The 26,774-nt window shown below is 42.2% G+C and overlaps 1 protein-coding gene across 5 annotated transcripts in view; it reads right to left on the bottom strand.

The window, feature by feature from the left end:
- The window catches only part of PIK3R5 (phosphoinositide-3-kinase regulatory subunit 5), a 274,166-nt gene that overhangs the window by 57,018 nt on the left and 190,374 nt on the right, over window positions 1-26,774 (bottom strand). For all 5 annotated transcript variants that reach the window (XM_078654674.1, XM_078654676.1, XM_078654675.1 and 2 more), the window contains exons 13-14: window positions 11,130-11,258; window positions 8,556-8,649 (exon numbers count right to left, since the gene is read on the bottom strand). In XM_078654674.1, coding sequence (XP_078510800.1) covers window positions 8,556-8,649; window positions 11,130-11,258 — 223 coding nt within the window. The remainder of the gene's footprint in view (window positions 1-8,555; window positions 8,650-11,129; window positions 11,259-26,774) is intronic.

Raw genomic sequence — 26,774 nt, forward strand, 5'->3', positions numbered from 1 at the left:
ATGCTACCCCTAACAATGACAGAAGACTTCCACAAAAAGCTTGACAAACTGATAAACAGGTTCATATGGAAGGACAAGAAGCCTAGAATCAGCCTACAAAAACTGAGGCTCAACAAAGAACTCGGGGGACTGAACATTATGAACTTTAAGAACTTCCAGTCTGCCTGCCTAGCTAAACAAGGAATGTGCTGGATTACCAACACGCAGGACTACATACCAGAGTGGCTAACACTTGAAAGGAACATCCTGGGAGGGATAAACCCAATAGCAATGCTCACAGCGAACAAACACCCCGCAAGACAAGACCCCATCATCAAGCACACCAAAACAGCCCTGCTAAGAGTAGACAAACAAATGGGACAACGGATCAGAGGAACCAACTGGGAATCAATCTGGTTTAATACAAAAGTCCAATACCAAAGGACGGTGATGTACAACGAGGCCTGGATCCAAAAGGGGATCACAACCCCAGCACAACTGGAAAAAAACCACTTCCCAATCACATTCCAGAACCTCAAAAGGACGTACAACCTACCAGACATAGAACTATACACGTTCCTCAAAATAAAAACGGCCACCACCAGGGCGCACCTAAACAAAGAAACGCCCACCATCATACAGTACATGAGCAACCTCAACAAGGTTGGACACCAGACAGCGCAGATCTACAAACTCATGAGCCCCAAAACTTCAACACTGAATGCAAAGACAACAAACTCCTGGGAGACACTGTACACAAGACATATCAGTGAAGAAGAAAAGGGTAGGCTATGGAAATCAGCCACAACCAACAAAGTCACGCCACAATTTGCACTGACAAAATACTGGCTCCTACACAGAGCCTTCTGGACTCCTGCCAAACTTGAAAAAGCAGGCATAAGGGACAGTGACACATGCTGGAACTGCCAAAGGGAAAAGGGTAGCCTAGAACACCTCATCTTCGAAAGCCCTAAGGTCAGAACGTACTGGACAAGAGTGAGCAAGCTGATCAACACTGTCATAGGGAGAAGCATACAACCAGGCTTCGTAGGGCTAGCCACCGCATTCATGGCACCAAACTTAGAAAGTAAGGAAGAGAGAGACCTAGTAGACATCCTACTTACAGCAGCAGTTAAAACTGTATTGGCGAATTGGAAAGACACATCCAAAGCAACATTCAAGAACTGGATAAACTGGGTCACCTTCCTCAGAGGAGCAGATAACATCACGGGTAATTTCTCACCCAACCACAACGCCAAGAATGAGATGTGGGCGGCCCTAGATGCACACCTGGGGTCACACAAACCCCTGTAAACTCGTAAGCGCACAACCCACCAATGCACACCACAAGCACGCAGCCTAGACTAAGTGACCCCCCCCTCCGCCTTTCTCTTTTTTCTTTTTCTTTCACCCTCTCGAGGGGGAAATCAGCCGCTCAACAATGTACACTCGGGGCAAACATGGAACCAGGGAATACCAAGAACTCCTCCCCCCCCCCCGCTGTAAACATCCCCCCCCCCCCCTGCATTACTACTGTACTGTATTGGAAAAACTTCTAAATAAAAAAATATTGGAAATAAATAAATAAATAAAAAAGAAAAAAGAAAACTATTGAAAGCAAAAGTGGTCTGTCAGAGAAAGAACACAATCTTTCAAAAAATAGTCACAATCAAAATGTCTGTTTTTTTTCAAGAAATTAAACCTTATGGTTACATCATTTATTTGGGGGAGTGAAAACAGCTACTAGCAATATTGCACAGGTCGCAAAGAATAGCAATTCCCAAAACGAATTACCAATTCAGGGCAAGATCTATTATCAAAGACAATTCAGGAATATGGCCTGAATGACTTGCAGGCTAACCTTCACAGCCACGTTTAAAAAAATCCAATTCATTTCAAGCCTCTACCAAGTTCTGCTTTGGGCTAAGAAAGACTAAGCTGGTGCATAGATATAATAAATAGGAACGCCCCCCCCCTATTGTAGAATCCCATGCTTCTGAAAGAAGTAACAATCCATATGTGAGAGGGAGGAAAAAGGTGTGTGGAAATCGAGCGAATACAGAAGGGGGAGTTCTTTGTGACAAGCAGAACAGAAATCTATATAAGCTTCTTTAAATATTGAGCTGCCTCTAGGCTCGACTTAAAAAGTGAGTACCTATTGCACATTGGGCATAGTGGCATCCGTGGGTGGGATACCGCTTCACCTGGCCACAACAGACCTAGTATACCAAGATAATCCCGGTTCAAAAATTGGAACCCAAAATTATTAGTCAGAAAATCTGGTCAGTAAAATCGCAGGAGGATTGTGTCAGTTCTAAAGGTACAACCACAACCTGGACCTCTACCCAACCCTCTCCAAGGGCATGGGGAGAATGTTATTCACCACCTTGCCTGGCACCATCCTCCATTATCGCATGATGCCATTCCCACCCTAGTGATGCCTCCTCGCACCTACTTACCACCTCCACAGAGCAGATGGTAAATAGGAGCAGTTTTGTCCTCAGGGGGACTGAGCCTGTGGGGTTGTAGTCAGTATTTCTGGGTTTGCATTTTATTGCAGGAGAACAAAAACTCAAAATAACTTAATTTAGGTGCAACGGTACTGGGCAGAAAAGTTAATTCTAGCAACCTGGAATCCAATCATGCAAATCTGGCTCACTCATAATCAAGGTGTAAATAAATGTGTTGTATATTCTTACTTGGTTCAATATGACTACTTGGTGTCTGTAGTCCTTTCTTAGTGTTCCTACCTTCTCTATCTCCCATAGTACCTAAGTGTGTTCTATCTGGTGTGTGAAGATTCCAGCCTTGGCAGTTGGTCTGTTCAGCTGTGGGATTTACTGCTCTGCTGTCTTATCTTGTGTAACTCAATAAACCTATCTTAATATCCTGAAGACGTGTCCTGCTGCCTATCTAATCTACTTACAACATTTTGGCGACGCCAGATTTCTGAAAGCGCACCTGAAGACTGGAACTCCATTTCCTCCCCTGTTTACACTATTCTCCTCATTTCTGTTCATCAAAATAGAGCTGAATAGACTCTCCCTTTCCTCCTCCCTAAAGTCTCTTCCTAAAGCTACCAATCTGTACTCTGCATTGGGTTTCCCAGACTATAGCAGGAAAACGTTTTACTAGGTCTCACTGTACTTTGACTTTAGAAAATGTATCTATCTTTTTCTGAAAGGTTGCCTGTCTTAATGTGATCGTCCTTTTTTATCAGATGACTAGACCAGATAGGGTCCACACTTCACCAGGACTGCCGTTATCATAGCCGCACAATTTGTACATATACATTCAAATTGTGTGATTTAGTCTATATATTCATGTATGAACACACACAGATATATTTATTTGGTAATCAGCACTCCTCTGGAGGGCCATATTGCTGCACTGTAAGGGTTATGCTTAATTCTTACTGCTAGTCTTGCTTTGCACACTGATCTTCATATCTGCTGCCACCAACCATTCTAAAGGCCTCTTCACACCCTTTGCTCCTCATCATCGTAATACTTGTCCTAATTTAACTCTCCTAGAAGGATGTCTTTCCTAGATGCTAGAGGTGGACATGACTTTAAGTTTATATGTGAGCTTAGAAGAGCAGCGCTAGTGGCATCAGGCATCCTCAACTCATTGACATTGAATCACATCTGACCACCAGTGGCGGATCCTCTACTAAGGCGGAGGACCGTCGCCCAACTGCTACAAAAGAAAAATACAATGATAATAACTAATATTATCTTAAAACATTTTTTTATTGATTTTGTTCTTAATAATAATAACCCCCCTCCCTCCCCACCACTCCCAGGAAGACATTTTCCTTAGCTATTAACTATTTCATCAAATAAATTACAAAACCATGTTTTGGTAAAGAGGAAAATATATACATTAAATACATAGATATATATACACCTTCAGCCATCTTAAAAATAAAAAGAAGCCAAAAAAAGGAGGCCCCACTAGGCAAAAGTATGTGGACAGCAGAAAGAAAAGTTAACCGAGACCAAACATCTCATTGTCAGGTGGAAGTTCTGTTGCTACCTCAAATCATAAGATAGTGTACAAGTTACATAGACGAAACCATACTCTTGACATTTTTTCCCTTGTCTTCTTGCTTTTCTGAGAATTGATAGCCCTTTCCAGATGATAAATTGACACTAAGCGGGCATAACATTGCTGGAACACTGGGGGAGAGGGGTCAAGCAAGGCTGTTGTCAAGCAAATCCGATAGACAGCCATGGCGACAAACATAAAAGGTTGGACATTAGCTAAGGCTATCTCATCATCAACCCCTAGCAAAATCTATTGAGAAGTTAAAACAATAGCCATCCCCAATTATTCTACCACAAATGTATTAATCCCTGTTGTCAGGCTATCTAAAGTAGGGCAGGCAGCCAACATATGGACCAAAATTATCACAAAGTCTTTACACCTGGGGCATCTTGTCCCGGTGACCCCTCCCCACTTGGCAATATTTCCCGGAGTTATATAAAGATGAAAGGAGGTTTTATAGTGTTGAGCCTCTAAATTGGCAACGAGATTAAAAACCTATGAGCATCCTCCAAAGTGCTTAATAAATCATCCGGTTGTGCGTTAATCTTATCCTACCACCCCTTTGGATGTTTTAATCATCTTGAATTGTATTATTAAGGGCTTTAACAAAGGCCCCTATCCTGATATCGTCTGCCATAGTCCGCTCCATAACCTCCATCTTTTCAAATCCCCTCATCCCACCATCATTAGAAAGTCTCTAATTTTGAGGTATTTAAAGAAATCTTTATGGTAAAGGTTAATTCTTTTTTAATAATATCAAAAGACTTAAATGAATCTTGTACAAAAAAGTCCCCTAATGTTCGAACTCCATGTGTCATCCATCTGCACACATATGAGTCTTAGAAGATCTCTGACAATAGCTAATTATCCCGTATCGGGGTATAGATATGATATCTCCCAAGGCCTATTCTTTTACGCACTTCCTCCCATTTGTGATAAGCCGCTCCTACAACCTTAAATCGTACTCTTTTATAATATCCAAATTCGATTTGTCGCAGAAGACAAGCCCCTGTCTGTTTCCCCACTATAAGCTCGTATATAGACTGAGTGCCCCCCCCGTCCTGTGTCATCCCCCTTCTTGCGCATGAGGAAAGCCAGTTGTTGTAAACCTGCGGCCCAACAGTACAATTTAAAATTGCGCACCGCCATCCCTCCCCATTCTTTTGGGAGAGTCAAGAATCTTAGCGCTCTCATGGGGTTGGTATATGCCCAGAAAAATCTGATCGATTATCTTAAACCAATTATTACCTATTTCCAACAGAATAGCACAGAAAAGATATAAAACCCTAGGTAAAAATATCATTTTGATCAGATTGGTGCGCCAGATCACTGACAGTCTCAGGTTATTCCATCTCCAAAAATCTTGTTTCGCTTTGCAGATTGAAGGGCGTCAGGTTAGCTTCCACAATCTTTCCTACCTCTGCTTTAATAACTACCCCTGGATACACTGCTTCCTCAGTAACCCACGCATCAACCAGGAGTTCATCTTTGTTGATAATATCCTGGATTTCTTCCCTATTCAAAAGGTAGCCAGAAAACTGGCCAAATCTCTTAGCTTCCTTTTCAGTCTCTACTGTAGCACCGCTGGGATCAGGAGTAACAATGGCAAGATCATCGGCATACGCCAAGATTTTTGTCTCCCCCACCCAGGTGACTTAATCAACTGGATTGCCCAGTTGTGTTGAATTTGTCTAATCAGGGGATCAATATAGATGGCAAATACTAGGGAGGAACAGGGGCCTCCTTACCTAGTACCTCGTTCTATAATCACTTCATAAAATAAGCTTCCCATTATGGAGATTTTAGTCCTGGGATTGTAATAAAGGACTTTCACCGATCTAATAAATAAATCCCTGTCCAATCCCCTTAAAAGCCATAACCTCCCAGAGATACGGCCAGGAGACCCTATCAAACGCTTTTTCGGCATCTAGCTAAATAGCACCATATGATCTTTAATAACTCCGGCCACATTAAAGAGGGTGATGACTCGTTGGATATGATTGTTTGTCCCCTTGCTGAAAATAAAACCATGTTGTACGGAAGATGTAATATAGCAAATAACCGTGGCTAGACGCATAGTTAAGTTTTTGCATAACTTTTGGAGTCAATATTAATAAGCATAATAGGACGATATGAGCCTAGCTCATTAGCGTGTTTGTTTTTAGAAAAACTGTAATCCGAGCCGTCGCCCAGCTATCCGGGGTATTCCCTTTCTGTTCTGTTTCCCATCAGTTCAGTTAGATGTCCTTTAAGGGCCCCGGCAAATATTTTATAGAATTCCCCTGAGATAGTATCCATGCCAGTCGCTTTCCCAGATTTGAAACTCTTAATAGCAACTTCGATCTCTTTTAATGAAATAGGCTGATCAATTCTCTGTCTGTCTGATTCTTCAAGGATCGCCTCACAGGAAGCAGAGAGATATTCTGTCATGGTATTAGGGGCTATGCTTGCCTTGGAATATAATTGCTGGGAAAACTGCTGAAATTCCGCCCTAATCTCAGCCGGTTCAGATTTCTCTTCAAGCACCGGATCACTTATTTCTAATAACAACAGCTGGAGATAAGAGAACTGTTTTTATTATCACTGTATTTTCTTATGGAAGTCAGTGGCTCACAGGGCCTGGTGAGGAACACGCAAAGTCTCCCTGTAACCTGCCTGAGCGCCGAACCACAGTGCGCAGACCAATCACAGTGCTGAATCGCAGCGTTGTGATTGGCTATGGGGAGCCTGCTGCACGGGTGCTTCCTGCTGCTGCTGCCGGCCGGGACTGGGGCCAGGAGATGAAGAGGATGGAGGAGAGGCGGCTGTGCGTTAGTTTCAGGTAAGTATTTTTTTATTCCCCCAGCACCCCCCTCCCTTTGACTCCCCACCACCATCCGGTAGCAGCCGCTACTGCTGACCACTGTGAAGAAAGAGCAGTTTGAAAACTTTATAAAAAAGAATTAGTGCAACAACACTTTTTTCTAGCCTCAATTTGTTTAGTTTCACAATATAACCTGACCTTTGTTTAACTATATTATGGAGTACCATAAACTGCTCCTTTCCCTTTCTATTGATATTCATATACTTGGAATTGATACACTAGACACAAGATGGCAATGGTATATTCTGGCCAGCACCACTGTAACAGTTTGTATCAACAGTCAAGAAATATATATACAGGGATATTCTCCAGCGTGCTCAATGTCTGACACCGTGCCATCCACAGTGTCACAATGTATGTAGGAGAACCCACAATACAATCAAGAACAAATATTTACTTAGACAGAGCACAAGCCAAAAGTTTGTTGCCACAATGACTCAAGTACGTCGAAGAGCATGTGACATAATAAATGGCACAATTAAAAAAAAAAATGTGTCCAAAAAGTAGAAGTCTTTAATTTTCAAATCTTCATCACAGTTGACACGTAGACAAAGAGAAATTCACAGCCAACACGTGTTTCATCTTGAGACGACTTTTTCAAGGCTAAAAGGTTGTAGAAAAGGCATTGTAAGTTCACGACGTCTCTTTTTGAGTTTTAAAGCTACTTGTATAAGGCAGACAAGAATTCTATCTCGGTTTGAGCTGTATCAGACAGTCTCTGATCCAAATATGGTGATAAGATGTATTTGTATACAATGTCAAATTTGTGGATGGTGGTCTCTTCCAATCTAGGGTGCCTGCAATGGAGAGTTTTAACAGGTAGACTGTTTTCATATAACCAAGAAAGTAGAGAGCACCTCTGTTGTTTTTACAGTACTATGTCGTAGTGTTCAAAAGCGCGACAGCAGCATCAGTTATACGGAAAGCGCCAAGATTCTCAATTGGTTTCTTAGAATGCACAGTCCTTGTGACAATATTAGCTATGACCACAGGTGCCAGATGCCTCTGACACTTTGTCTAATCTTCTAAGAAGTTTATAGAGTAATTCTCTTTCTAATTCCAATACAAATACAGCCCATTTCACTCTTTTTCTATTTGTCCCTACTAGGTGTTCCTGCAGAAAGTGAATGTTGAGAGGGGAAGGTGTCTGTAATTCCACCCTCTTACATGGGTGTCGAGGGCTTCCTTTGGCCATCTCGGCAAAACCCCAAAGGTCCTCTTAGGGTCACACTAACTATTTCCACTTGCTAGGTGGTTCAAATAGTGTACCTCTTAAGAGCCTGTTTACCCTAGCACCGTCATTAGTCATTTGGCACGGATGCATGCAGCGAGGTAGTGCCACATTTGCTTGGGACCTTCGGAAATAAGGAAACACACTGCTGATATTGCATGGGTATTAAATGTGTCCATGCTCAATATGCATTACAAAGGTGGCCATGCAAGCATCTGTTACTCATGTATTTGTCTCCAGGGGTGCACAAAACAAATGCAAATACTCACTGTACACCAAAGCCACTCCTGTAGTGTGGCCCTTTTGTCGCACCAGTGAGGAACCATGATAACTATTTCTCTTTACTGGAGCAGTTTAGGGACATTCTTAAAGTTCAAGTGGTCGTTCTGCCAAACAATGGACAGTGAAGATGTGACTGGTGTTGGTGCTTACCTGAAGCTTTGATGGCCCGGGTAGCTGCAGAGTGACCCATCTCCAGGGAGTGAATGAAAACCTCTGTCCTCTTCTCCCCATTATGAAATGTTATCTGTCAAAGATATAGGGCAAACAATAGGATTTTCAAAACTTCACGGGCCAGGTAGTATGCCATCATCGAATTATGGACTAAACATCATCTGATAACAATATTGTGTCTTAAATATTGTTTAAAAAATATTGCTCTTCTGAAGTTAATAGTAGAACGTATACAACCAGTGGTAAGTTACTTTTGTAAATGATTATTAGGACATAATATGTATGTGAATACATCTTTATTCAGTGATATTCTGACATACAATGTGCCAGGTAATCAAAGGTTGTTATTCTTCCATGGCCAGGCACCAATCTTACCTGAATATTCAAGCAATGAACCATCCCTGGAAAGTCAGGTGTATTAAACATAGTACCCCTGCATCATTGGCACAGATTGTAAATTAACATGGGCCACAACATTAATCACATACACTGAAAGACAGTTCTAGACAATAACACAGAAAGATAGGGACAGACTGGAAGCTAACATTGATCATGGCAAATAGAAGTTAGCCTGGGATACTGGCAAAGCGTCTTGTTAACAGACTATTAGCAGCGCAGTTATGGCACAGGATTAGTGATCCGGATCCAGGCATTGAACATCATGGGAACAGACTGGAAGCTGGCATGTAATATTGACACAGCATCATGGCTAGGTTATTCAGGCTGCCATGGGATACTTGCAAAGCATCATGAATACAATCAGAAGATGGCATGCAATACAGAAACTATACCATAGAGCTATCCTTTAAATTTTCAGTGAAAACTGACACAGCATCATTGGTACAGACTGGATGCTCACATGTGGTACTGCTCCACTACTTGGCTACACATCAGAAGATGGCCCTGGATACTGGTACAATATTATGTCGCATTATGTTATGTTAAATGAATTTATATAGCGCAGTGTATACTCAAGGGTGTCCTGGCGTTGATAGCTAAGCAAAGTATGGGAGCATGGTGGAAAAGACAGTTTACAATGTAAAAGCCAAGTTTTAAGACGTTTTCTAAAGGCCAGCAGAGAAGATGAGATCTGATATCGGTGGGTAGGGTGTTTCAAAGTCTGGTGGCTCCTGCGTGGATGCTGCTGTTGCTGGTATCAGTCATACCATTGGTATGGCACAGCAAATCATTCTGTAGTTCAGGGATGACCTACATGATCCTGCGTTGATGATCACAGATCGAAATGTGATTTTACTTGTGCTGTCTATAGAGTAAAGGGGGCTGTGACCTTAGCCCGAAGGCACTTCCCTGTCTGCCTCCCGGCCATGCCTATGTGTAACTGAATGACAGTTATAGCAGCTCTCATTCAGTTATGGGCAGACATGTGTGGGTGTCAATGGGGTTGCCAGCAGGATACCGTCATGAGAAGCCGGGGTGTCTTAGAATGGATATTGGAACAGCATATACTCAACAGGCAGAGTGGCCTACAGCATATTTCTTCTACCTGGTGTATGGGTTGCCTTGTCCCCCTGCTCTGTCACCGACTGACACATAACTAAGCTGTCCAATTGCTCCAATGCCAAAGTCTGGCTACTGCCTTAATATTTGAACCTCGAAAGACATTTCGGGATAGTCTAAGACTCTAACATTGCATCATTACAAATTGGATGACGACTCTTATCAACAGGCACGGCCTTTCCTGGCTAATGGGTTTGCCTTCTAATCTCAACACTTGAACTTATCCCAGTCCTGTACCCCCTCTCAAAGCATTATGTGGCTTCCGCATGGTGGTATGAAGCATTGCAAAACACCCAATAAAATTAAAAAAACACTCGTAGGTGAATATGTCTACTCCACGGAATTGGTGTTTGATGGGCGAGACTGGAGGGTAGCACTGAATTGCATACACGTACCCATTACTTGGCACATATACATTTGTAAGACAATTGGAAATAAGGATATGTGGTGGGAGATCTGTCTCAATGTGTTTCATTGTATGATAATGCATGTTGTGTCTTGATGAACATGGAGAAAGCTGTTGTAAGTCAAAGATATCCACCCATGTAGTATATGTATGCTGTGCTGCATGTGTGTTATATAGTCTGTGTTAAGTGTACTGCTGTTGGGTGTCATGAATGTGACTTTGATTAGAGATTTGTACTGTAATGAATATGGTGAAACCCAACTATATGCCATTGTTGGACTGTGTGTGCCGTGTTGTGTATAGTTTCCGATTGCGAGGTTGTGCTTGTTGCTCATGCCCAGAATGGTTTTATGAAAGCCAGTACATGGTGTTAAGTGGGAGAAAGTGGGGTGGCGACCAGTAACTTCAAGAGGGAGGCTTTCAGCGAGAAAGCAAGAAGACAGAGGGTATGCCATGGCCAGCTCGAGATTTGCGAAAGCACCTAAAGGAACAATGACTCTTGCTCTATCTTGAACAGAAGCACTTTCATCAGATGTGTTACGTGCCAAAAGACCACCAATGCACCTGTACCCAGCTATTCACCTGGGCCGGGTCATATCCCAAAATAAATAAGTACAGAATGCAAGTACCTCTGCCTGGTAGAGCTGCAGCAGCACCGGACGCGTGGCAAATCGGCAGTAATAGAGCATCACATCGGCCAGGATTGGGAGTGGCTCCCGGGTGCCCATCAAAGACTCACTCTCTGGCTTGGCTGATTGCTGAAAAGTGAAGAAAAACAGCATGAGAGAAGAACATATCCATTCTGATCCGTACACAAGTGGGCACTTTGTATTGTATTGTAGTTCGATTTGTATAGCACTTACCCTGCTATCAAGGCCCTGAAGGGCAACGTGGTAGAACTGTAGAAAGCTACTGTGTAGTTTCTGCTTGCTTGAAAGAGAGTGGGTTTATAACTTGGTCTATAAGGAAAATGTTTGGTGCTCTTGGTGCCAGATGAGTGCTCCTATTTGGAATAAAAGGCCATAGACACTGGCTTTCTCACTTACAATATCATCCATGTGGACCCCCTCCATACCTCTTGTAGGGTCAGGGATGTATCTTTGCCAATATTGTTAGGGGAAGGGGTCCCAAATGGCAAACTCAGCTCAGTAGGACAGGGAGTGTTCCTGTGGCAGGAGGTAGAGCTAGAGAAGAGTGGGTCAGTTCTGGTTTTGGTTGCAGCAGTTAATTTTGAGCTGAATTTGGGCAGGCCCTAGTAAATCCTTCCAACTATTTACCTGTGGAGATTACTGACACGAGGACAAATGCCTTCCATAGTACAATCCACCCAAAAGAACTAGCTATAAAAACTTTAGAATGACAAAATATTAAGTTATCTTGGAAGTTATATGCAGTTATTTGCAGATGGCATAAAACCCCCTGACCCACTTTACCACCATAGTAACTTAGCTGCAGGTTGCACAAAGATCTCTGCTACAACCACATGAATCAACTGAACTAATGTACGTACATTGTATAAATCTGTGATCTGCAGTAGATAGAATAACCCAAACTACTCTGTGATTTGCACCTGTGATCGGAACTACCCATAGAAGTCACCATTAACTGCATTGAATAATAATATTAATAATAATAATAATAATAGGGAGGCTTATATAGCGCCTGGTTACGCGCACCAGCGTGTCCCCAAGCTGTAGTAAGTGGAAACAGCAAGCCCTCAGCAAAGCTCACAGAGCCAGTCTACTGCACGAATAAATGGGTTTTAAGTTTTCCCCTAAACCTTGCCTCCGACGGTTCCAGTCGTAATTCCAGCGGGAGCTTATTCCAGCTCCTGGCTGCAAGAAACCGGAAGGATCTGCCCCCCCATACGTGCCTTTTTAACCTTGGGGATTACCAGTAGACCAGAGCCAGATGACCTGAGGGCTCGAGCCGGCTTGTAAAGAGTAATAAGGCTCTGTAACTTGCCTTGCCGCCAATAATACGGTGGCACGTACATAGAGCCTTGAACTCAATTCTGCTCCTCACCGGGAGCCAGAACTGCATTGAACACTTGAGCATTCTTAACAGTATTATAAGCTTAGACCAGCTTTATACACATAGGCTCCTGCAGTAGGTCCTTAAATATTAAAAAAGAGATTTTAACAAATTAGGTAAGGCAAAACAGATTACTTATCACATTTTCCTCGTCAAATTATTTGGGGGCAGGCTGCATATGGCCAGAGAGAACGTCGACTGCCATTGGTTCAGTTTCTGATGATGCACTCCCTCATGACTCCACTCCCTGTCTGCCACTAACCCTCCAATACCCATGGGCTTATTTACAAGCCTCTTACACTGCAGGAACGTCATGTTGCGTGACGCACCAGCGGCACAACCTGTTGCTTGATATTTACAAGGAAACGTAAAGCCACCCTACGTGGATTTATGTGCATGTAAATATTATCCCTTCCCACGCAACACCTTGGTTGTAAGGGGCGTGACATTGGTGGTGCTGTGGGTGTTCCCACGCAAACCCCATGTATTCTGAGGCATTTCCAGATCTACAAGAAATCGTAAACCTGAAAATGCGTCAGAATGCTACGCCACCTGGGGTGGTGTAGCGAGGCGCAACTGGGAGAAATGTGGACATTTCTCCTAGTTTTTTCCTCTTTCCATGTGTGCTACATTCTACAGCGTGCATGCAGAGGAAATCACCTCAATTGATTGTTTTTGTGCAAGAAGGTTTCCCTTCATGCACAAAAGCAATCTTTCCATGGCATGGGCAACCCTGCACCATGGTGCAAGCGCTGGCACAAAGCAGCCAATTGTGCTCCAGCACAGGGGAATCCACAGGGATGCAACATATTGTTGTAAGTATGTTGCATCCCTGTGCTTTGAAAGTGTAGCAGTGTGGCACAGCCAACGGGCTTGCTGTGCCACACTCCACCACTTTCTTGTAAATGAGGCCCCTAGTATTTTAGTTCCTAGACTAAATTTGATCATTGTCCAACACTGATGAGAGCCTTGATTTTCTATTCATTAGAGCATGCCTTGAAGAGTGATAAAGGTATGAAGCCTAGACAATACTCAGCTGAGATGAGAAGGTGAGTTTAAGTAAAAAAGATTCCACCTCCCCATGCACAGCACAAAACAAGGAGTCCCAAGATGGACTGAAAAAGGATGGAGGCAGAGAACAGAACTAAGGACAGGAGTTCCAATACGATCTGTGGCACAAGGCAGGAGAAACATTCCGTTCTACTACCGCCGACAAGATAAGTCAGATAACAACTAGACCACCGATCCCCACCCTGCTGCTTGAATGTATATGAAACAACCAGCTAATAAGGGCATATCCTTAATACCATGGCAGTGTGATCAGTCTCCCCTTCCTCCTCCATGAGTACAAAACTCAGACACTGTTTACTGAAGGACCACATACAAATGGCGGAATCAAGCAGGGCAATGAACCTAATGAGGGTCAGTAGAAAGATGCTCATGTGTTTATGCACTAATAATAACCTTTTATATAGCACAATCCAAACTGACTTTTCTGGCACTTAGACCTTTGTTTCGAAATCTGCATATTTTATGCCAGGCATAGTCGGGGCAAGATTTATCAATTCTGTCTCGTATCCCCGCACCAAAATATGGGATTACAAATTATTTTCCCCAGAATTGAGAATAATGCAAACATCCAAGAATACCGTGCCAATTCTGTGTGTGTTTTCCCCATTCTCTGGTGAACAACGGTCCCAAAACCTACATCCATTTACCACCAGTAAAAGCAAGTGGTAAGTGGATGTGGGGGCTTTGTATTGCCTCATAGTGCAGTTAGATGGGATATTAGAAATAGAAGTCTCTAGTTGGCAGTGGTTTGCACCCTGACCAAGTAAGGACCTTCACTGTAGTCATTGCAAGGGCATTACACAGCTAAGATAACCCCTGCTCACCCCCTTGGTAGGGGTGGCACGAGCAGCCAGACTTATTTGAGAGGCAATGTGTAAAGCATTTGTACATACACACCAGGTACCACAGTGAAAACACTACACATGAACACCACACCAGTCTAAAAAAATACCAAATATTTATCTGAATAAAACAAGATAATAATAACAAAAATCCAACATCTATTTCATAAATTTGGCTGTGCACGAGCTATCTAAATTTTGTGGCGCTTGATTGTTTGTCGTTTGCGTCGGATGTATCACTCTCTGACTTCTGGAGTGTTGGACATTAACATTTATATAAGCGGCCTCTAAACATAGGGGTCGACCCTATGAGCACAACGTTAAGTGTCGCTGTCAGCAATTAAATCAATCAATTTGTAATTTCGGCCATTGAACAATAAAGTTGTCATTGAAAGATTGAATTTGTTTGATTCATGAATTCATTCATTCAGTTGTTTTGACATCCATCGTTTTTATTTTCAAATCAACATATTTTCAACTGATTAGAGATTCTATTCCCAATGCATTTCGTGTACTATTGTGCAATTCTTAAGGGGAAATCTGAATAAAATCAAAATGATAAACTAAATGAGGTTCCACTCCTTGTACTTTCGTGTAATTATTACATAATTTCAAACATACTATATACATTGATAAACAAACTGTTCATTTGTCTGAATAAGTTCACTTTTAAAAAAAATGAAACATGTTGTCATCGGTATCTCATTAGAAAGCATGCAATTGTGTACCAGAAATATAATGAAATCATGTGCTAAAAACCATAAACTCATCAGAAGACGTATTTCGCGGTATGACGGTGTAATAGCAGAGTGTGTAAAATTAGTTGATGTGGATACTGTCTAAGTTGTAAATACACTGCGTCATGAAGTCCTTGTTGAAGGTGTAATGCATCATGCAGACTGAGTAGCAAGTTCGTATTACGCTGCATTGCCTTGTGTTTTTAATGACATGAAAAGTAACGTTATTCCTGCATAAATACTCAGAGAAGCGGAGTTTTTCCTTTGTATCATGATGATTTGTTTTGGTCTATGTGGTCACTAACAGCGTCTATTCGTGCTCGGTCTTTAAAGACTAGAGCAATGTCTAATCATTACGGTTGCTTGAAGCTAGTTAGTTTAGAATTATTCAAATGTTGAATAAACAGCTAAATAAAAGTTTGTTTTAAAGTGTAACTCATCATGCAGATTGAGTGGTAGGAGCCATGCTGCTCCGCTTTGCTAATAGTGTAATATAGTGCCGCAGATGCTTAATTTAGACTCCGAAACACAGGGTCTTATTCCTCTCTTGTTCAGACGTCTCTCTGTAATCTGTGCGATCAATGAAATTGTCTAATTATGCTTGGTCTCTAAAGACTCAAGCGGTATCAAAGTTTTGACCGTGACGGCTTCAATTCCCAATGAGGGCTTACCTCCTGTTCAGTCAAATGTGTTGCCAGCAGTGTTTCATCAAAGTTTCTCGAGTGCTACCTCGAGTTGCGAACTGGCTTAATGTGTGTGCATGAGTATAGAAAGCGGACTGTTAGTCATGTGATCGAGTTATGACTATGGTGGCCATAGTGTAGTATGTTTAATGTTGAAAGATATCATAAATAACAGGCGAATTCCAGGCGGTCATTGAGTCCTTTTGGTTTCATGGAGTCCATTTTATAGATCCAAGTGTTCTCCCTCTGTAAGAGGATTTTGTTATCTTTATCTTCAGCTTTCCCTACTATCTCCAGGAGGGTAAATTTAACTTGTGCAACGTTGTGAGATCTCTCATTGAAATGGGTTGCTACGTTTGACTTGACGTTCTTCGTTCTGATGTTATTTTTATGTTCCAGTATGGGAGTCTTTATTTTCCTGCTAGTTTTGCCAACATAGACTAGACCGCAGGGGCATTTTAATAGGTTGAGCTGTCACAGGTGGGTGTTACATGCAGTTTTATTGGATTGCCTCTTAATAGATGGGTGACACCGTTGCCTTTGATTATATTATGGCAATTGCTGCAATTATGACAGGGTATAGTGCCTCTATATTGAATGTTCTCAAGTGCCTCAGTTGGTTTTAAGAATTCCTGTAGATTTCGACTTCTAGTATGTACAAATATGGGTTCATTGATGAAAATCCCTTTGAAGTCAGGTTCTTGTGTCAATAATGGCCAATGTTTACGGACGATCCATTTGTATTGGTAACTTAAGGTGGAGTATCTTGATATTATTACTACCCTGGGTTGTTCTGTTTCCTTTGTTGGTAGTAATAATTCTCTGTTTTTTTAGAACATTTAATTACAGCTTATTGAAGTATTTTGTCTGGATATCCCCTATCTTTAAACCGGTTGACCATGCTTTCGATCTGATTTTGTAATTCATTTTCATCGGACACTATTCTTTTGACTCTGTAGAGTTGTGACAAAGGTAGATGATTCTTCAAAGGAAGTTGATGAAAGCTTTTATAGTGTAAAAGATTATTACGCTCTGTAGGTTTTTTGAATAGAGTGGTTTTGATCTTGTTTCCTTTTATTGTTATTAGTACATCAAGATATGCAATGGAGGTATTACTTATTTGATAAGTGAATTGAATGTGGTCATTGATTGTGTTTAAACCTTCCAGTGCTGTGGTTAATTCTTGTCGTTGACCATGCCATAGGACAAAAATGTCATCAATGAATCTTAAGAATAGTAAAGCGTGTTGTTTCCAGTTGTATGAACTTAAGATGTGTTTGTTTCATAAAGGTACTCGCATAGACTGGGGCAGCGCAGTTGCCTATTGAAGTACCAGTAAGTTGCAAATAATGTTCTCCTTCCTAGCGGAAGTAGCTCTGGTATAGTGTGAAATTTAATGGTTCCATCAAAAACAGTTGGAAATCCATTTTCAGTTGGGTTGTCAACAGCAATTCTTCTACTGCTTCTATCCCCATATTATGGGGAATGGAGGTATAAAGTGATTTGATGTCGGTGGTGCACATCCATACGTCTTCGTTTTCAGGTAGTTTCACATGTTCTAGTTTATTTAAAAAATCAGTGGTGTCTTTGACGTATGTGTTGGTTTGTTGCATCAATTCTTGCAAATGTACGTCCAAAAATGTACCTATAGGTTCATGGATACTCCCCCTGGTTGTTATGATTGGTCAGAACGGTGGATGTTTCAGGTCTTTATGAATTTTGGGAAGCATATATAAGGTGGGTGTTCGTGGATATTATTGAGTAAGATATTTCTTAGTTTTGTCAGTGATGATTCCTTTGTCACAGGCTTTTGTGAGTATGCTTTGTAGATGCTTTTGAGAATTTTCTGTTGGATTGTAACCTAAAGGGATGTATGTTTCTTTGTCTTTTACATGATTGTTCACTTGAGATTTGTAGAAACTGGTGTCCATTAATACTAGAGCACCTCCTTTGTCTACTCGTTGGCATATAATATTGGGATTACTTGAGAGTTTCCTCAAAGTATTGTATTCCTGTTTGGACAAGTTTTGTAATTTGGATCTTGATTTGTAAATCAATTTCATCACAAATTTTTTTTATTAGATTTTCAAAAGTATCCAGTGTCTTGTGACTGATAGGAGCTTGATAAGAACTCCACATTCTTAGATGCTTCAGTTGTTTATCTTCTTCTCTGTCTTGTGGTTGTATTATATTTTCAAAAAAGTGGCGTAATCTCAAATTCCGCATGAGTTTAAATATGCTCACATCTAACTGCAATCTGTTGGTATGGTGTGTAGGTACAAAAGATGTGCCTATTTGCAAGGTTTGAGTTTCCATGGAAGACATTTTGTATGATGATATGTTAATCACCAGTTGAGATGAGTTTATGTCCTCTTCCCTCTGTTACGTTTGCCCCCCTGAGCGGTAACTTTCGGATGAGTGGTGGTTTGTTCGGTGCCTTTTTCCCCGCCTGGGTCTTCGCTGTCTTTTTGGCCTGATTCTAAACAAGGCACCCTTGTAGTTGTTTGTATGGTGGTCGAGGTGGATGGTTGTTCCACTATGTTCTTTTGTGTGGAGGATCTTGATTCTCCTTCAGAGGAGGAAGTTTCTGTGTTTGTATGATATGGTTTGTTCTGTCTCCTTCTGGCGTACACCTCCGACCATGAGTAAACTTCCCCCATCTTATAATCAATGGTGGAAGAAAACTTTAGATGAGATCAACATACAGTTACATAAATATACAGAAGAAATCAATGAACGGAAAATCCGTAAATACAAAAGAGACACCATTTATTATAAGATGGGGGAGGTTTACTCATGGGCGGAGGTGTACGCCAGAAGGAGACAGAACAAACCATATCATACAAACACAGAAACAGAAACTTCCTCCTCTGAAGAAGAATCAAGATCCTCCACACAAAAGACATAGTGGAGCAACCATCCACCTCAACCACCATACAAACAACTACAAGGGTGCCTTTTTTAGAATCAGGCCAAAAAGACAGCGAAGACCCAGGCGTGGAAAAAGACACTGATCAAACCACCACTCATCCGAAAGTTACCGCACAGGGGGGCAAAAGCAACAGGGGGAAGAGGACATATACTCATCTCAACTGGTGATTAACATATCATCATACAAACCTTCTTCCATGGAAACTCAAGCCTTGCAAAAAGGCACATCTTTTGTACCTGCACACCATACCAACAGATTGGAGTTAGATGTGAGCATATTTAAACTCATGCGGAATTCGAGATTACGCAACTTTTTTGAAAATATAATACAACCACAAGACAAAGAAGAAGGTAAACAACTGAAGCATTTAAGAATGAGGAGTTCTTATCAAGCTCCTATAAGTCACAAGACACTGGATACTTTTGAAAATCTAATCAAAAATGATGTGATGAAATTGAATTACAAATCAAGATCCAAATAACAAAACTTGTCCAAACAGGAATACAATACTCTCAAGTAATCCCAATATTATATGCCAACGAGTAGACAAAGCAGGTGCTCTAGTATTAATGGACACCAGTTTCTACAAATCGCATGTGAACGATCATGTAAAAGACAAAGAAACATACATCCCTTTAGGTTACAATCCAACAGAAATTTTTCAAAAGCATCTACAAAGTTTGTGACGAAGGAATCATCACTGACAAAACTAAGAAATATCTTACTCAATTATATGCACGAACACCCACCTTATATATGCTTCCCAAAATTCATAAAGACCTGAAACATCCACCGTTCCGACCAATCGTAACAACCAGGGTTAATGTACTTCTACTCCTGAGGCGCAGCCGGGAGCTCTGTGTGTAAATTGAATTTTTAAAAAAACGAATTTTGTGTGCTATTTTAAAAATCCTACCTGTCTCCACTCGCTCACACTCTGGTGGGACAGCTTACTGCATCCAGGGACACCCGCGCAGCCGATCTTAACGCTGCGGCGGGTTTGTATTTTGTTGCTCTTTGCCGCCATTAGCGAGAGAGCCTGTCTTGCTGACACGCCCACCTCCGACGAGGCCACGCCCCCCCACCCTACATAATCGAGCTGATTACCAGCTTAGAGCAGATCCTTCTACTCTTGAGGCGCAGCCGGGAGCTCTGTGTGTAAATTGAATTTTTTTTAAAACGAATTTTGTGTGCTATTTTAAAAATCCTACCTGTCTCCACTCGCTCAGACTCTGGTGGGACAGCTTACTGCATCCAGGGACACCCGCGCAGCCGATCTTAACGCTGCGGCGGGTTTGTATTTTATTGCTCTTTGCCGCCATTAGCGAGAGAGCCTGTCTTGCTGACACGCCCACCTCCGACGAGGCCACGCCCCCCCACCCTACATAATCGAGCTGATTACCAGCTTAGAGCAGATCCTTCTACTCCTGAGGCGCAGCCGGGAGCTCTGTGTGTAAATTGAATTTTTTTTTAAACGAATTTTGTGTGCTATTTTAAAAATCCTACCTGTCTCCACTCGCTCACACTCTGGTGGGACAGCTTACTGCATCCAGGGACACCCGCGCAGCCGATCTTAACGCTGCGGCGGGTTTGTATTTTGTTGCTCTTTGCCGCCATTAGCGAGAGAGCCTGTCTTGCTGACACGCCCACCTCCGATGAGGCCACTCCCCCCCACCCGACCGGACCCAGGCCCAGCCACTCTGCCCAAATCCCCTGATGGCCGATTAATCTATACTAGAGACAGTCTCCTTGCACTCAACTCCTCCAAAAACCCTGCGTGCAACTATCTCCATCCGGGTGGAATACCCTTCACCAAGTGTGATATGTGTAATCCTGCCCCCACCATCATTGCAGGATAGAACAGCACACAGCTTGGCCTTCTCAACTGCCGGTCCCTTCCCAAACACTCCCATGAAATCAATCTTCTGATTAGTGACCATGGATTCGACGTTTTGTTTCTCACGGAAACGTGGCTTACCTCCTGGTCTGAGTCTGACATCATTGACGCCCTACCTCCAGGGTACCAAATTCAATATCAAAATAGACCCCTCGGCAGAGGAGGTGGCCTGGCCATAATTTATAGAGAACGGTTTTCATGCAGAACAACTGATGCCAACATCACCGACTGCGAAAGCTGCCACTTCACGTTACAAATATCCCCCCTGCACTCCTTATCGGGGCTGCTGATTTACCGCCCGCCGGGAACCCCAGGAAAATTCCCCAGTGCCTTTGTGGACACTATTACCCAAATAGCAATTATCGCTCCCAACTTTCTCGTTGTGGGAGACCTCAACCTCCATCTTTTAGACCCCAGTGACTCGATCGTGTCCGAACTTTTGGCTGATCTCACGTCATTTGAGATACGATTAGTTAATTCTGAACCCACTCATGACAAAGGACACCTCCTGGACCCCGTATTCACTACCATAGCAACCCTCACCTCCGGCCCCCCTCTCCCCCTTCCCTGGACTGACCACTTCCTAGTACCTATCTTTTGGCACCTGTCTACCCCACCCACCCAACAAATCAAAACTCAGTTCACAGACAGACGATGGCATAAACTTTCACCTGATGCATGGGCATCTACTCTTATGGCGTCCTCCCCTGCCCAGACCTCCGATCCAGCCACTGCAGACAATCAGTTCAACTCTTGGCTCACCTCGTCATTGGACGAACTCCTTCCCAAAACCACCACCCTTAAGCGAATTAAAAGAGTGACCCCGGCTCCTTGGTACACTCCCGAGCTTAATCTCCTCCGGAAGGAGTGCAAAAGAGCAGAGCGATCCTGGACAAAAGATAAAGCAACTGTTAAAAAAGCCGCATTCCGCACCTGCCTAAAAAACTATAAAATCGCTCTGCGCAACACCAAGAGTATTTTCTTTCAGGAAAGAATAGCCAATTCCTCCTGTTCCGCTAAAGAAACCTTCACCATTCTAAAAGAACTTTTGAAGGTCCCAGACTCGGCTCCAAAACATCTGCCTGATTCCAAGGCAGACGAAGAGAAATGTACCAAACTGGCCAAATTTTTCGAGGAGAAGATTCAGAATATCCTCGCTTCCCTCCCGGCCATTGACTTTAGCACTGCTGAGGAAATCGGCACAAACTTAAACTACACCACTCCCCATTTAAGCTTCCTCGGGCCAGTCACCATTGAAGAGGTTTTAGCCACTTTAGATTCTATCAAAAGCGGTTCCCCTAGGGACCCTGTCCCTCTACGCATTTTGAAAAAAGTGTCCCTCACTATCGCCCCCCCTCTCACGCACCTCATCAATGCCTCACTGCTTCAAGGTAAAGTCCCTACAGGCTGGAAGGCGGCGGTTGTGAAGGCGTTATTGAAAAAACCTTCTCTGGACCCTTCGGAGTTGACCAATTACAGGCCAATTTCTCTTCTCCCCGGTACCAGCAAAATCGCGGAAAAACTAGTGAACAAAAAACTGTCGCAATATCTGGAAACCAACAACTTGCTCAGATGCTCACAAACTGGATTCCGCCCAGGGCAGGGCACCGACATCGCCCTGCTCGCAGCAGTGGAGGAGGCCAGAGCCCTGTTAGATGCAGGAGGATCAGTGGCAGTGATCCTCCTGGACCTCAGAGCGGCCTTTGATACTGTCAACCATCGGGTGCTGATCGAGCGACTTAAGAACATTGGTGTTGAGGGCACGGCTCTGAACTGGTTCAAATCATTTCTCGACCACCGCTCCTTTCAGGTCTGGGAGAATGACGCCCGCTCCCCCGAAACCCTCCTCCAATGTGGTGTGACCCAGGGCTCATCATTAAGCCCGACATTATTTAATATCTACGTGTCCCCTTTGGAGGAGGTTGTCACCCCGTTCGGAGTGAGAATCATCAGCTATGCTGATGATACACAACTAGTGGTGTCTCTATCTCACCCGAACCAGGAACCATCAGACCTTTACAACTGTCTGGTAGAAATTCAAGGATGGATGAATAGGTCATCTTTGAAACTTAACGGTTCAAAGACGGACATTCTCCTCCTTGGCCAGAAAGGGCTCTCTCTCCCGCAGAACATCTGGCCCCCCGGTTTGGGTGAACCCCCTACCCCCAAGTCTGACATTAAAAGCTTGGGAATATGGATTGAAAAAGACCTGACCTTCAGGACACAAGCCATAAAAATCGCTGGGACCTGTTTTGGGCTCCTTAAAGCTATTAGGAAGATTCTGCCCTTGCTCCCTTTTATTTCCCAGAAATTACTAATCCAAGGCTTTATTATATCAAGGCTGGATTATAGTAACGCCATCTATCTTGGAGCTCCCGAGGCAACTTTCAATAAACTGCAGAGAATCCAGAACGCTGCAGCAAGGATTCTCACTAACACCCCGGCCAGATACTCCGCTAAACCAGCCCTGAGACAGCTCCACTGGCTCCCAGTGAGAGAGAGAGTGGCATTCAAGGCTCTTTGCCTGTCACACAAAATTTTACAGGACAAAGGACCCCCTATTCTAAAAAAATTCATCAGGTCCTACAAAGCCTTGAGAGCCCTCCGTTCGGACCATGAAAATCTGGTCACTATCCCCAGAGTGAAGAAGGTGCGCACGGGTGGACGACGTTTCTCCGTCAATACGGCCCGTCTTTGGAACTCCCTCCCCCGGGACCTTAGGATGGAACCAGATTATCTCCGTTTTAGGAAACGGCTGAAGACACACCTGTTCCCCTGATCTCCCCCCCTCCTCCCCCCTGAGCTTCCCTCTGGACTGATCGGATCTTAGCGCTGGGATACTTACGGGTGACTACGCACTTTACAAAACCCAATAATAATAATAATAATAATAATAATGTACATGAACCTATAGGTACATTTTTGGACGTACATTTGCAAGAACTGATACAACAAACCAACATATACGTCAAAGATACCACTGATTTTTTATTAAACTAGAGCACGTGAACCTACCAGACGACGAATAAGTATGGATGTGCACCATCGACTTCAAATCACTTTATACCTCCATTCCCCATAATATGGGGATAGAAGAAGTAGAAGAATTGCTGTTGACAACCCAACTGAACATGGATTTCCAAGTGTTTTTTGATGGAACTATTAACTTTCACACTACACCAGAGCTACTTCCGCTGGGAAGGAGAACATGATTTGCAACGAACTGGTACTTCAATGGGCAACTGCGCTGCCCCAGTCTATGCGAATCCCTTTATAAATGCATTTGAGAACAAACACATCTTAAGTTCAGACAACTGGAAACAAAACGCTTTACTATTCTTAAGATTCACTGATGACATTTTTGTCCTATGGCATGGTCAACAACAAGAATTAACCACAGCACTGGAAGGTTTAAACACAATCAATGACTGCATTCAATTCACTTATCAAATAAGTAATACCTCCATTGCATATCTTGATGTACTAATAACAATAAAAGGAAACAAGATCAAAACCACTCTATTCAAAAAACCTACAGACCGTAATAATCTTTTACACTATAAAAGCTTTCATCAACTTCCATGGAAGAATCATCTACCTTTGTCACAACTCTACAGAGTCAAAAGAACTGTGTCCGATGAAAATGAATTACAAAGTCAGATCAAAAGCATGGTCAACCGGTTTAAAGATAGGGGATATCCGGACAAAATACTTCAACAAGCTGTAATTAAATGTTCTCAAAAAACTGTAGAGAATTATTACTACCAACAAAGAAAACAGAACAACCCAGGATAGTAATATTATCAGGATACTCCACCTTAAGTTTCCAATACAAACGGATCATCCACAAACACTGGCCATTATTGACACAAGAACCTGACTTCAAATGGATTTTCATCAATAAACCCATATTTGCACATACTAGAAGTCAAAATCTACAGGAACTCTTAAAACCAACTGAGGCACTTGAGAACATTCAATATAGAGGCACTATACCCTGTCATAATTGCAGTAATTGCCATAATATAATCAAAGGCAACACTATCACCCATCCATTAAGAGGCACTCCAATAAAACTGCATGTAACGGCCACCTGTGACACCTCAAAAGTCATCTACCTATTAAAATGCCCCTGCGGCCTAGTCTATGTGGGCAAAACTAGCAGGAAAATAAAGACTTGCATACTGGAACATAAAAGTAACATCAGAACGAAGAACGTCAAGTCAAACGTAGCAATCCATTTCAAGGAGAGATCTCACAACGTTGTACAACTTAAATTTACCCTCCTGGAGATAGTAGAGAAAGCTGAAGATAAAGATAACAACAAAATCCTCTTACAGAGGGAGAACACTTGGATCTATAAAATGGACTCCACGAAACCAAAAGGACTCAATGACCGCCTGGAATTCGCCTGTTATTTATGATATGTTCAATAGCTGCATCCACATGTTTACTGTCATCACTTCTCACCTTTGACACATTTCAAATGTTATCTGTTTATATGATGACACTGACTATTTCCATATTTTATTCTTATTTCATTTCATGCTTTTTCATTGTTATTAATGTTTTCATTTCATTGCATAACAATATGATCTTTAAACTATATTTACAAGGGACTAGATTTTCATGGTTTAGAGACACCTCCTCTACACATATTAATAGTAACTTGTTCATCATCATTCAACATTAAACATACTACAATATGGCCACCATAGTCATAACTCGATCACATGACTAACAGTCCACTTTCTATACTCATGCACACACATCAAGACCGTTCGCAACTCGAGGTAGCACTCGAGAAACTTTGATGAAACACTGCTGGCAACACGTTTGACTGAACTAGAGGTAAGCCCTCATTGGGAATTGAAGCTGTCACGTTCAAAACTTTGATACCGCTCAAGTCTTTAGAGACCAAGCATCATTAGACGATTTCATTGATCGCGCTGATTACAGAGAGACTTCTGAACACGAGAGGAATAAGACCCTGTGTTTCGGAGTCAAAATTAAGCATCTGTGGCACTATATTACACCATTAGCAAAGCGGAGCAACATGTCTCCTACCACTCAATCTACATGATGAATTACACTTTAAAAGGAACTTTTATTAAGCCGTTTATTCAACATTTGAATAATTCTAAACTAACTAGCTTCAAGCAACCGTTATGATTAGACATTGCTCGAGTCTTTAAAGACCGAGCACGAATAGACGCTGTTAGTGACCACATAGACCAAAACAAATCATCATGATACAAAGGAAAAACTCTGCTTCTCTGAGTTTTTATGCAGGAATAACGTTACTTTTCATGTCATTGAAAACACAAGGCAACGCAGCGTAATACGACCTTGCTACTCAGTCTTCAGGATGCATTGCACCTTCAACACGGACATCATGACGCAGTGTATTTACAACTTAGACAGTACCCACAGCAACTAATTTAACACACTCGGCTATTACACCGTCATACCGCGAAATACGTCTTCTGATGAGTTTATGGTTTTAGCACATGATTTCATTATATTTCTGGTACACAATTGCATGCTTTCTAATGAGATACCGATGACAACACATGTTTCATTTATTTAAATGTGAACTTATTCAGACAAATGAACAGTTTGTTTATCAATGTATATAGTATGTTTGAAATGATGTACTAATTACACGAATGTACAAGGAGTGAAACCTCATTTAGTTTATCATTTTGATTTTATTCAAATTTCCCCTGAAGAATTGCACAATAGTGCACGAAATGCATTGGGAACAGAATCTCTAATCAGTTGAAAATATGTTGATTTCTAAATAACAACGATGGATGTCAAAACAACTGAATGAATGAATTCATGAATTAAATAAATTCAAAAATCCAACATCCATTAACAAAAATATCACTTTTAAAAAGTTAAATCAGTTCAGTCCATAGAAATCTATTGATGCGTTACTTTTAGCACAAAGTGCCTGGGATGTGTCAAAATTATAAAGACGAAAACATGTGCAGGGGATCGGAGGTGCAGGAAAAGCAAAATGATGCATCAGTTCCTTACTCCCCAGGAAGGTGATGTGTCAGTTCCTTACTG

Source organism: Lissotriton helveticus, chromosome 7 (genome assembly GCF_964261635.1).
Source record: "Lissotriton helveticus chromosome 7, aLisHel1.1, whole genome shotgun sequence".
Lineage (NCBI taxonomy): Eukaryota > Metazoa > Chordata > Amphibia > Caudata > Salamandridae > Lissotriton > Lissotriton helveticus.